Here is a 13,647-nt window from a genome sequence, read left to right on the forward strand (position 1 = left end):
TTTGTTCTCCTTCTGCTACTCAGACCAGCTGTAAACCCGTTGACCACTGGACTCAGGTTTCACCAACATTTTTGACCAGAAATGTTGACCAAAATGTATTTTGTGAAGCGTTTGCGTCATACTCTGTATTACATAAGCGGTACCTGACTAAACTTCAAAGATTCAGGAAATCTGTGAAGGATGTATTGTGCTGACCTACTACAAAATAACTTCCCTGAACTGTTGAGTAAAGAATATTGATCATCACGCAGACTTAATACTATAAAGGCACACATCTTTCACTCGTTAATATCTTTACTGTTCAAAGGTTTACTTCATTTTGCACCTGAACTGAACAAATGTCAATGTACAGCTGTATGTATCCTCACATTTGACATGTATTTACTTGCAGCCAGTGATCAATTAAAAAAATCTTTTTCTGTTTTAGCAAATTGAGCTTCTTGAGCCTTTCTCTGGAAACTCTTAACATGGTCCTTAGACTGCAGAATGACACGCAGTGTTCCACAACATGCCACAATACAGCTGAAAATATATTATCTATTCATATTGATAGCCTTTATATACATGAAACATGAACTGTTTGTTTGCAACACTGTCTACAGAAATGTGGTCCTGTACTAAACATACAGCTAGCATAGAGAAAGTTAAAGATTTGTTGTACCAACATCACACCTTATGTCTGACAATGACCAAGTATTAAAGATGAAAAAGCAAAATCCCTGCTAAAGGAAAGACATTAACTGCAGTGCTTACAAGTTAGTGGTTGATTTTCTATCACCACTTGCATTTCATTAGAGTGGTTTACACCATGCAGCTGGGTGAGGTGTAACATAGACCACAAAGATTAGACAGATAGACAGAACAATCACATCTTGCAAATGTAACTACATGGAAACAAAACTTCGGTCTGGATTTGATGGTTGCAGCTCAGACATACCTCTGCAAGCTTCATCTACAGCCTTCATAAATCAGGTAATTATTTGGACACCTTGTACTGTCCTCTTCTCTCCTCCTGAAATGATCAGTGCTGTGGAGTGACTTCATGGAGCATCATTTCAGGGGGAGAGAAGAGGGCACTACAAGGTGTCCAAATAATGAAATGTATTCTGACTGACACACTCCTGTCATTATAATAATTTCAAGAGTAAAGTCACAGAAAAGGGATGACTGGTCCAGAAAGTGATGCTTTCCAACAACAGCAGTCCATGTTTAGTGGGTCTCTGATACCAACCAATACTAAATGATTGACTTTTACCTATTTTGCATAAATCATTAATTTTATATTAATCATTTATTCTATATGCATCAAAATTGTGCTTAATACACTGATACTAATTTACAGTGCAAAAGACGATGAAAGAATATTTTAAAGATTTTTATAACTCGTTTCATCTCAGGTGAAAATTATTTTGCTAAGCCTACAATTTAAATGATTTAAAAAACAGACAACACTCAATGCAGAGATTGATGCTACACTCAGTCCTATTTTTATTCTTCACAAAATGCAACTTCTGATGATTACTCAATATCTATGAATAATTTGCAGAGTTTTAAAATAATTTTTCTATTAATCTGTCACAAGCCATGAAACTTGACATTTTCACCACGCTGAGCACATGAAAGTTGCCAGCTTTGCAAGCCATGCAAATAAGGTTCTTAATTACAGTATTTGAAAGAACAAACCATACAAGTGCTATAATTTTTTTACAGCAAAAGTGTTTGGACCCTGAGAGAGTGGGAAAATGGTCTTAAAATGCTGCTCAAATGTACAGTGATTTTTCTTTCATTGCCCAAAGATTAAGCTAAAGAATAAAAAAGTTATGCCATGTAAAAAAATAATTATTGTATTCTATTTACATTTCCATTCTTTTTCTTTATACCTTTTAGTAGTCTGCCTGCTACACAAACAGCAGACAGTTTTAATTTTTAGCCAGTAAGGATTCAATGCATTTTACTGACTTCAGATCTACCTACCCTCTGCACACCTGTGTAGTTAATGGAGTCTGTTGAAATCATGTGTAAAATTTGTCTACTGGGATGATCGTTACCTTATGCTCAGTTTGCACAAGCGACTTTTAATAATTAATGAAAAACATGACTCACGTGTTAGGACTTGCAGACATGAATGTTCAGCATGCTCACAGCTTTGATAGGAGCCAGATAGGACACAAATTTTGTTGATGAGGATTAGGCAGCACAACCAATCACCAATAAAACCAAACTTTGCTACAGCCTCAATTCAAAAAGCTACAAGACTCTGAGTGCTGCAACCACAGCCCTCCTGCTTGCCCTCTTAAGAACCTGTTGGCTTCTGCTTTAGCTCTGAGACCAACTAGGAGATTTTTCTTGAGCTTCCCCTGCCAGCTCTGAGGCAGAGACATTTGCTTTGCAAAGGAGGCAGTGCAAGTGGAATTTATTGGGCTTTTTCGGTCGCACCTACAAAACTGTATTTGCTCCGACTGCCTTTATGGCTCCTAAGGAATACAAACCCTTCCACAGGCATGTTGTGGTGCAGCTCATAGGCCTGGATATGCAATATTTACTGGTTAGGGTGTAAAAAAATGTGCAGCAGAATTATTTATCTTTTTCAGCTGGCTCAGCAAGTCTGTAATATTCATGCAATCCACCCACCCATCCATCCAGGTGACAAAGAGACAGAAAAAAAGTGTGTTTGTGTACATAGGAGAATCAGGTAGCCAAGGGCAGGAGGATCAAGAAACACACAGACATAAGATTAATTTTGTATATTTCTTATAAGGGACTTTAAGCAAATCTCTACATGATAATCTGATTCCACTTCTAAAATTAGTTTTTCTATTTGTGGACCAAGCTTTAGCTCAAGAGTGAGAATCACAGTTCTCTGTTCCTATTCTCATATCTGTCACCAAGTTCTGCACAATCTTACGGAAAATTAAGCAAACTGTCTTGAGTTTCAATTTACCCATCTGTAGAATGGAAATGATTACCTGTTAATAATATGAGAAATGTTATATAAACTAAACACAATGGCACATATTCTGTGACTTTCTTGAAACAAAGGACTATATCCTGCCTGCCCTATAATGTTATGAACTTTAATTTTATTAAAAAAGGAATACAATGGCATTCTCAGTCACACAGAGGGATGAGTAGTAGAGAAATAAGAAGTTAAAAAAAGATAGACAAAACTTAAGAAGCTCACTTACCTGTAAAAACCTTCTCTTGAGTAGGGACCTATAAGTACATGGAAATGTATCTATAACACCAGATTTCATTCTGCTTTTGATTACGAAGGTGCAAATCCTCTGATTTAATGAGATGAAATTTTGTAATGGAAAGCCAAACTTTGTACATTTTTATTTATAAAAGTCTCCCTAGATTTTTATGGTCTTTCTGTTTTGTCACCTAGAATTCATAAAATGCTGCAGGCCAAAATCCTTCTTTGTTATTTTAATGTATTTTTATATTTTTCTAGCAGGAAAGTTACAGTAGAGAAGGCAAAATGATCTTGGTTATATGCACATTTATTAAAGAGAAGCACACAAAATATATTGTACCTCAGGGGAAAAAGCCAGAAGACTAATGTAATGCTGAGGTTGGAAATCACTCATTTTTAAGTAAAAGAATGCATAGTTGAAACTTCCACCTTATTTTTGTTTCCTTATCCTCATTCCTTTAAAAACTGATGTATCTTTACATTATAAATTAGTTGTCAAATAAGACAATATGTACCAGAAAACACAATGTAATTTCTTATAAAAGCCTGCATGCAATGAGTTACAGCCATACATTTTTCAGACAATTTGCTTTCCAGATTCATTAAATCTGTGGAAGAAGTCAAGTTTGAATAAAAGTGATTCCATTATTTCTGAGTTATGCTTTTATAATATTTTAAGGAAGATTATGCCAAATATCCTTAGTCTGTTGGTTTGCTCTTTAAAATCAAAGAACACATGACAATTATTGCTCAACGTTTTTGAAAGGTATATTTTTTTATTGAGACCAAGCATAGCACAGTTCGAATTGAAAGAAAAATGTTGCTTAATTTCTGACAATAAATGGAATGGAAATAAAAATTCAATCTATTTTGAGTTTATACTACAGCGCCTTAAGGAGAGCAGGATGGACTATATGTTTTTTTGTAAGCAGGATATTAGAACATTCCTCTCCGTAAATCTAAATGGCATAGATGGGAGAATCCAGAATCTGCCAATCTAGAAAAAGTTTTGCAAGAATATTAATCCACAGGTGTTCAACATACAACACAAGAAAATATTAATCACACTGAATCAAGGAGAAAGGAATCATGGAGAATCTGTACAGCAGAGGGAAGTTTGCAGATACAAACCTAACAAGTCACATTGCTACCTGTCTCACTACCGCTCAGTGGTTAAGTAATCCTCCCTCACACTATCCTGCCTCTCAAGCTACCAATAATTTCCTGAGATGTTCACATTTAGAGCATACATATACCACATGTCATAATCCATCAGCATGATGAAGTGAAAATACCAAGTACTGTTCCAGTGTTTAGGTTCTGGATGACTGGATATGATTACTGGCTGATTGAGTTTTTCAGGTGTTAGAAAAATAACATGACAAACAATGAACAAAACCTATATAGCATGATTAGGACACTACCGCCAATGCACATGTTCATAATAGGTGAGGCTGGGAGCTCCACTCATTAGTCTGCCTGTCCAACACTTCCAATTTGAAAACATTTGAAGCTTCTCCAAACTTTCACTATTTGGTTTGATTTTCAGACATCTTCCTCGGTTCAAGTTCTTTTCACTGGGATGGTTGGCTGGCTTTTCAAATTGTATTTATTCCAGGACAACTGTTTCAATCCTTCCTAAGAACAAGGATAATGATAGGTATTGTTTGGTTGTGTAAGGCCTTTTCTTTGAAAAGGAGGTGGAAGGTCTCTCTAACCCTACTACTTGAAATTAGAGATTTGAAGTATGGCAAGAATGTGCTTGTAGCTGTCCTCATGATAAGCCTTCCAAATTCAAGCTTTTGTTAGATCACTGTTTACATAAAAATATGTAAAATCCATCATTGACACTAAGGACATACTGCAGTATAACAGGAAAAATCCATCTGGAGTTTCTTCATATCTAGATATGCAGTCTTTCTTTTCAAGTGTTTTTTCAATAGGATCCCTGACATCCAAGGATGAATGGTCGTCAAGTAGTAGAGAAGACCAATATTTTCAGGGGCCTCAACTTCATTTTTATCAGACTTCATGAAGTATGTTGCAAATAAGGGATGAAACTATAAAGATGTAAAGGTCCTACCATTCCTTTAAATTCTGCTGGTACCATCCAGTTCTGCCTGAGGTTCAGGTTCAGACTCAGCTCATTTGAAGCCAAGTTATTTCAGGCAACATTTTTTACAGACCAAGTAGCACTGTCTAAACTGAGAGCTGACTTCTGGGACTGCTGAACACTCAGAATGCTAACTGAAGCCAATGGGTTCTCTGTCTCAGTAAGTGAAGTTCTGTACAGAAGAGGCTGAATAAGCTATACTCCGAGACATCAGACTGGACACCTCATATTTGCAAATGCTTTCACATTAATGTCTTCATGCATAACTCCAGCTCTGTATGGTCCTAATAATACCTCATCTCTCATGTGAGTTAAGTACATCAATTCATGTTTGTCAAGCATTTTGACAGTGTAGTGAAGAGCACCACAAGAAAAACCAAACCAAAACAAGAGGAAATGGGTTTTCTGACCTCAAAGCAGGATTTGAAAAATGTGCAATAAATAAACCCTGAAACCAGACATTGAACAATGAGATTAAAATAAAACATTGAAGGGCTGCTCATTAACTGAGCATTTTATTGCCTGCATATGGAATACGACAAAAGGCTGTAGAAAAATACATAGATATGATCAAATATTTCAAAACTATATCATAATTAGTAGTTATTGAAAAATTGATATTTTTGGTCAGCTGAACGAAAAAGAATAAATATGAAAATAATGTCTTGAGTTCTGTCCAAAATAAATTTTTTGTTTATTCTTATCACCAAAATAATAGCATTTTCCTTATAAGCCAAACTTAGTTAAATTTTGAAACTAGTCATTACTTTGAATTTAAAAATTTTAGTATTTTATTTTCAAAATGTCAAACCACACTGCTGTGGCTGCTACAAATTTTGAAAAGTATTTTTCAGCTGAAACCTCCATACAGTTTCTATACATACCTTCAGTTAACCTGAATTTTCATTTTTCTTGTAATTAACTACTCAAGTAAAACACTGAATTCACCTCTAGTTTCAGTGTGGGTAGGAAGAGCGGTCAAGTGAAAGATGAACAACAAACCAAGGTCTGGGAGTTAGAGCTTTAGTCTCTGAAAGATCAGTGATTTGGTCTTTCAACTTAGCTTTAGATGTGCAATATAGATGCAACAAACCGTACATGATAAGGGAATATTGGCTAAGTTTTATGGCTTTGCAATCCAGGACATTATATTAGATAATCAGAATCAGCTTTTTCAACTTGAAAAATCTATTTATATTGGCATTTGAAATTTAGCATAAGTATTGTGTTCATCCACAACATTATATAGATATATTATATGCTTATATAGGCAATTATTGTTACATTTCAAAACAACAGCAGCGGATAGAGATTAATGTCATTTTATGGAATTAATATAAAGTGCTCTGCTACAGGTTTTCCACTCAAAAATTAGATATGGAAATGGGTACACTTGATTGGTCAAGTTACCATGTCTCCTGAAAGGACAGTTCTTTGAGTACTGAGTTTAGGTATGTTAGAAGACAAAAATGACTAAGATGCCCATTAAGATGAACAGGCGGAGAAAGCCAAAGCAGTAGAAGAAAATGGGGGAAAAAAGAGACACCTAGAGCAAGAGATAGTCAATGGCAATAGGGAAAATCATATAAGGCTAAAGAGAGAAATAAGAAGGAAAAGAAAAAAATCAGTATTACTGCAGCATCCATCAGAGAATGCAATATTCAGCTGAAAATCTCACTCCTAACTGGAGGCTGAGAATGGTAGGATATGCAGTCTGAAATACTATGAAATCAGAATAATCTGTTTTCTTTCCATACAAAGGTATTCAGCTAAGCTTAGAGCTGAAAACCCCCTTTAGCAATGTTCTCAGTAAATACCCCAAGTATGAGAACATTAAATAAAAATTCAGAAATACTTAATATTCTCATCAGAAACCAAATAAGTCACGTATGTTCTAATTCAATGGCTTTGACCATAGATTCTGAGTGTCCTATCCTACTACCCTCACAGTTTAGCTTACAGATTTCAGTATTTTTATTATATTTGGACATTTCTTGATAATCTCTCCTGTTTGTAAGTTTACTCTATAATGTGTGCAGAACTGTAATTACATGAAGAAGGCCAATATTGCAGATTGCAGAGTGGTAAAACTATTTTTTTTAAATAAACACAAACCCTCCTAACACTACTACCCATCTGACTTCAATCCATGATACCAGTCCAACAATCAATCACTAGGGGCATTGGACACCCATAATTAGATTATAAAATCATAACTATAGTCATTTTACGTCTGCTTGCATAATTACATCAGCATGCTAATATCCTTTTAATGGTCTCTAATGATGTAATAAGAAATAATGGAATTTATTTGACAGCTACATAACCATTAACAAAACATATTAAGCATAACTATTACTTCCATAAAGATTCAGGCTGTATCCAAAATTGACAGCTAACATGTTGGATTTTTTCTTCACCATTGAAATATTTCTAATTATGAATTCCCCAAATCTATTCCCACTCATCTGCTTCACAGGGTGAGCAAATTTTATGTCAACAGAAACCTGACAACAAACCAACTGTAGAAGTGGACTGAACGCTCTGGGAGCCAAGCCTGAGGCTATACTGTGAATTGCAGGCCATCGGTTTTAGTTGGCAGAATTGTGAATGAGAGAAGATAAGATAAGCTGATTACTACCATGCATCAACTAATCAAGAGCTAACACAGGAATCGGTAGGAATCCATGGCAAAAGCAATTGTTCACTTACCAAACTCCAAAGCAGAAGAAAAACTAAAAATACAGGGAAGAACGAAAGATATTTGCAGACAAAACTGACTAAAGGTATTAATGTATTTGTGAAGCAGTCCCTTTAAAGTTGTGTTTTGCAGAGAAAAAGACAAGAAACTCTTCATTGAGAATTTAAAGAACTTTAAAAGAACTCACCACTCAGCTTCTCTCCTCAGTTCTTCTCACACTATTCCTATTGAATGCAATGGCTTTGTCTATGCTCTGAAATTAACCCTGTGGTTCTCATTAACATGTATTTACTTTGAAATCTTTGCAATAGTCTAAAAAATTCAGGCCTACACTGTTACTTTCTTACCCTTGAGAATTCTTGGAGGGAAAAGAGAGAAATGAGAATTTTACACCAAGCTAATACTCAGGTTGGAGTTCAAAGTAGACTAGTATGTCATATTGCCACCCCTTTTATAAATCCTTGGTCTCAGGCTTACTGGTAGTTTTTTCTACATAATTTCCCCATTTTTAAAAAAGCTGAATCCTTAAGAAAAAGAGTACTTTTAGTTGCCAGTGAAATAAAATTATCTAAATTACCCATGATGTCTTAGGCCAAGTAAAAAACCTGTTTCCTGAGAGGCCTCCTTCTCACACTTTGATATGTCAACTGTGGATTAGGAATAACCATGACAGCAAGTTTTTCCTGAAACCTCTCTCCATGAGGCCACTCAGAAGCTAACCAGAGCCTTCAAATTCATAGTTTTCCACTGATAGTTGTGCAGTGATGACAAAAGAACAAATCCAAAAAGCTTTAATTCTTTGCTTGGTGAGGACTTTTTCTAAAGCTTCTACTACTGCTCTATCTACTGGCCAGCTCCACATTCCTTTGGCATTTCATGGGTTTAACCTGAGTCAAAGCGTCTCATTTGCTTGAATAAAGAAAATGAATTATGGATGAATTCTTCACTAACTTGAGATTTGGGATAACCTTTCACAGATTTATAGATCTTTTAAAAAGGCAAAGACTGATAAAAATGTTGTGTTGATAGACAGAATGCTCAGTCCTGTTTGGAGTTACTATAATTCATAACACATTTTTTAAGTATTGACCATACAGGTACTTTTGGTACAGTCATATGACTGCATATCAATAGATGCAAAATAACCAGCTTCCCTAATGTTGCACATTAAAAAAAAAGAAAAGGTTATTCATAGCTAGCTATATCACTGGAGGGATATTTTTCATTAGAGAATGAATCTACAGCCTGCCAATTGCAATGTTGTTATGATTTATCAAATGATAAAAATAACCAAAAGGCTTTATGCTAACAATTAGAAAGGTAGGTGAAAGTGCTCTTGTATTGTAAATGAATGAAGTTAATGAAGCAGAACAGCAGAAAAATTGTTCCATGGGATTACCCCTTTAAATGTGCAGCAGACTTTATCTGCTAGTATTCAAAGTCAAGGTTGCGAGTTCTCTTGACAAGGAAGACCACATTATATTGTCATTTTTTGTAATTTCAAAACTCAGTTTTCATAAAAAATGCATTTCAGAAAATACAAGCAAAAAGACATTCAGCAATACAAAGAATTGTTCTAGCAAACAAAATATGGGAATATTTTCCTTCTAAACAACTAAAGCCAATATGCCTGGTATTTGACAGGTTTCTAAAAAGATTTTCTCACCAGCAGTCTATTTCTCCCTACATATATAGTAATAGAAGGAGTAGAATTTTTTTTTTCCGAATAATAATAATCACTTCCACTACAGATGAAATATCTTCAGACTGGTTTAAAACACAGTATTAAATGATGAACTACATTCACTAGAACTGAAGGTTAAACAAAAGCTGATGGCAGCACAAGTAAGGCTGAGAAAGATGCTGCACTTCAGCAACCTGATTCATGGGCCAAAACAAGCAGCCCCAAACCCTCTGAAACATAGGCAGGGACTGGATGCTACCCAGACATCAGTTATTTTCTGTGCATCAAGTTGTGACTTCTTTCCAGCAAGCTGTCAAAACCCTCCCACAGCTGACCCTTCTTTCCCCTTACTTTTCTATCAAACTATTTTTATTTTCTGTTTTACAAAGAAAGAATTAAGTTTTGTGAAATAAAGGTTCCTACCAAAATCCCCGATCTAAAAATTTTTACCCTACATGGCAAATCACAACCTCCTAGTTCAGGAGATTATGACACTGAGCGTTCATCCGTATGAATCAGAAAATCATGAAGAAATCATGAAGAAAAACAGTAGCTCAACATAGCTGAACTCCCTGTGACATGTTAAATGAGTAGCTGACCAAGTGGCATGACCTAGTGTGCCACGTGCCAGACTCAAAGCCAGGGACCCGAGTTCTTATCCATCTCTGATGTCATTTACCCCCTCAGCAACACTGGGTATAATGACCCTTCACAAAACTTTCCTTACCTAGAAACTGTTAAATAAGGTTGGTGATATTTTTACAGCACTTTGAAGAGATTACTTTTCCCTACGGAAGCATAGGAAAATTCCAGTCTTTATAACTTTTTCAAAAGAATTTTTTCCTGTGTGTAGGGGACATTATAAAGATCATCGCAACTTTCTTTTTTACCTCTTGCACACACTCATTAATTTTGGCATTAAAAAGTAGATATTTCCTTGTAAGACAAACTATTCAAAAATAATGAGAAATCCAATAAAATAAAAAGGGGCAAATTCCATGTACATACTTGACATCATCGAAGGCATTCATCTGCAGCTTCAGGAGATCTGCCACTTCCTTTATTAACTCCAAGCCCTTTTCCACACTCAGGGGGCTGTTGAAAGGGAGCAAGAAAACAGAGCATTACAAAAATGGAACTCATCAATACTTGAGAGGCTAAAAGTCCCAAAAGAGTTATCACCTTGGCCTCTTTGAGTCTGAAAGCCACCACTAACTGTATTCCTGTCACATAGCGATCGTGATATCAAGGGAACTGGGATCAGGTGCTTCTTCAGGCATGATGAATCACCTGAATTTTCCAGCAATAAGACAAACAATAAGGTGTAAATGGAATTGTTAGGAAGTGTAATGGGCCCATGATGCAGCAACCAGTTCATCTCAGTCCTCAATAAAAAATGTAATAAAGTAAAAGGACAGAAAGAGAGAAAAGGATTGACGAGATGAGGAGGGAAACAAACAATGAAAGTCAAATTGCAGGCTCGGTATCAAATGGACAAGGGAAAAGCATATTTTTAAATTCATTAGTTTTTAAAATGAATCTTCGCCCAGTGTAAGGATACAAAATTATTACGGATTTGAAAGTAAACAATGGAGCAAGGCACAGAGTCCAGAGGACACTGATTAGATACATAGGATTTAGCTTGGTGTATGCATGCACTCCTGACAGAACCCGCTTTAAATCTTTTTAACCTTTGTCAATGGCACATTTACATTTTTTAATTTAGAAAACAGGTTGCAATCAAGCCTAACACAAGAGGACTGCTATCATTTAAAAAAGCACTTATCTAGATGCAAAATTTATTTTTGCAAAAATTTCAGGTTATTAGAGTTGTTACAACTCTAAAGATGCATTAAGAACATTCTGTCCCTAATATAGAGATCATACCTTGTTTAGTTGTTGTTCAGTACTGTGGAACCAAATACAAAAGCATTAAGAAAGTCAAAAGATAAAGAAATGATATTACAATGTTCAGGGAGAACAACAGATACAGCATTCTCTGTCTAAATTGGGATTGTACAATTATTCTCAACAGTGTTAAAGCCCCAAAGATCATAAAATTAAACCTTACAAGCTTGATACTTATCTAACTTATACCATGGTAAATCAGAAACAACTTTGATGAGACTAACCCAAGGGAAAAAAGGTTCTGTATTTTTTCCTTCAAGGATTTATAACAAGTAGGAGAAGGAGGTGTCAAAAAACCTATGTACTATTAGACATGATCTTTTCAACTGGACTAAGGGGAAAAAAAGATTTTTTCAAAGCTCTGTACCTATGTTTTTATTTCTGCTTCACAGTAAAAGTTTTTGAATCTAATTTTATGTCACGGTAATCATTGCCACAATTTTATTTATTGTCTGCAATGAGCACTGTTTATTTATTTATTTATTGCACCGGGTTCTGCATACACTGCCCTAAGGGCACCTCTATTTAAATAATGGGATGTCTCATGTGGATCTCAGTTAGGATGGAATTGCTCAGCCTCCCTTCATGCTACTAACCCAAAATGCTCGAGAGACGTCCTGTCACACAAGCAGAGGTAGCCCCTCAAGGCACCAGATAAATTTAGAGTTTTTCTAGATGTCTGAGACAGAAATGTTCCTGTGTGAAAGTAACAAAAGAATCTGATTGTTTCTGTAAGGAAAAAAATGTACTATAGATTATTCATAAACCCCCTGTATTTCAAGGACTGACAGTGGGTAGAAACGTGATTATTCCCATCACTATGAAAGCAGATTGTCATAGTGACTCAGGGGCTTATGTGTTAATTAAATCTTTTCTCCCAAAGATGTTGGCTTAAATTTTATGGAAATGATTGGTGTCAGCAAGTGGGCTTTTACTGTAATAGCAAGTTTACGCAGCAGTGGAGGCAAAGTCTGCTGCGTACATTGGTGTCATTTTTTAACCAAGGGAGTCTCATTTGCAAAAGCTCAACCCCCTACTCCCTGCTTACCCCTCCTCCCCTGAAAAAGCATTCCCCAGCTTCAAAAACAAGGTATGCTGCTACAGGCTAATGTAGTAACAGTAACAGGGGACATAATCAGAGCATTTGAATGATACAACCCAGCAAGAATGCTGGAGAGAAAATGGGAGAGAAAATGGTGCTGGAATGCCATTCTTTTGCAAGCCTGAGCATCCAGGAGTAGTCTTAGTAACTCTCATCTAATACCAAACTAAAACACACAGGTTGACAAACTCAGGTGCAGTTTGTTAGGCTAAGAAATTGTCATTCATAACGGCACGGGGAAGCTGCAGAACCAGTACTCTTTGGTATCAGTGCTGTTATTGATCACACTTTCACATTTGAGGATTCACATTAAGAATGGTTAATTTATATCACAATATTTCCCAATACAATTTTTCCAACTTCTTAACATTGATACATACTAGTACTGTTTATTACAGTTCTGTGACAGTGGTATTGTAGGAGAGTTGAATACCCAAACCTTTCCCTAAAAATGCCAGAACATTATTCTCCACACTATATTTCTGCTTTGCTTTTGTTTAGTGTTGCATTTTGCTCAGTATTTCATGGTTTGTACTGTGATTGCCTTTAGCTTTGTTTACATAGAGAGAATACACTGTTCCCACCAGCACAGTATTAAGCAGAGTAGCCTGCCTTGCAACAGCACCGTACGCCGACACCACCCATCTGATTTCAGGTTTATACAAGGACGCTACCCGAAGACAACTTGCAAACATCACCTATCCTCCTGCCTGTGGTCCTCCCACACGTCCCCAGCGCAAGCACACAGCACTCGTGGACCAGCCGCTATTTGTGATCTTTCACGTACTATGCTTGGTTTTCAGCTTGGTTGATTCAGTCCTCGATGGGAAAAAGTTTCTTTATTATGGAGTGGGGTTTTTCTTATGAGTATGATTCATCTATTGATTGTGAGGGTTCAACAACCATGGAATTAATTCAAAGGACAGTGTTACATAAACCAAGA

The 13,647-nt window shown here is 36.1% G+C and overlaps 1 protein-coding gene across 1 annotated transcript in view; it reads right to left on the reverse strand.

Annotated features, from left to right (window-relative positions):
• Positions 1–13,647, reverse strand: part of PTPRN2 (protein tyrosine phosphatase receptor type N2) — a 674,672-nt gene that overhangs the window by 368,444 nt on the left and 292,581 nt on the right. Inside the window, exon 10 of the mRNA XM_059818647.1 lies at positions 10,703–10,789. Coding sequence (XP_059674630.1) covers positions 10,703–10,789 — 87 coding nt within the window. The remainder of the gene's footprint in view (positions 1–10,702; positions 10,790–13,647) is intronic.

The sequence above is a fragment of the Gavia stellata genome, chromosome 6 (genome assembly GCF_030936135.1).
Source record: "Gavia stellata isolate bGavSte3 chromosome 6, bGavSte3.hap2, whole genome shotgun sequence".
Lineage (NCBI taxonomy): Eukaryota > Metazoa > Chordata > Aves > Gaviiformes > Gaviidae > Gavia > Gavia stellata.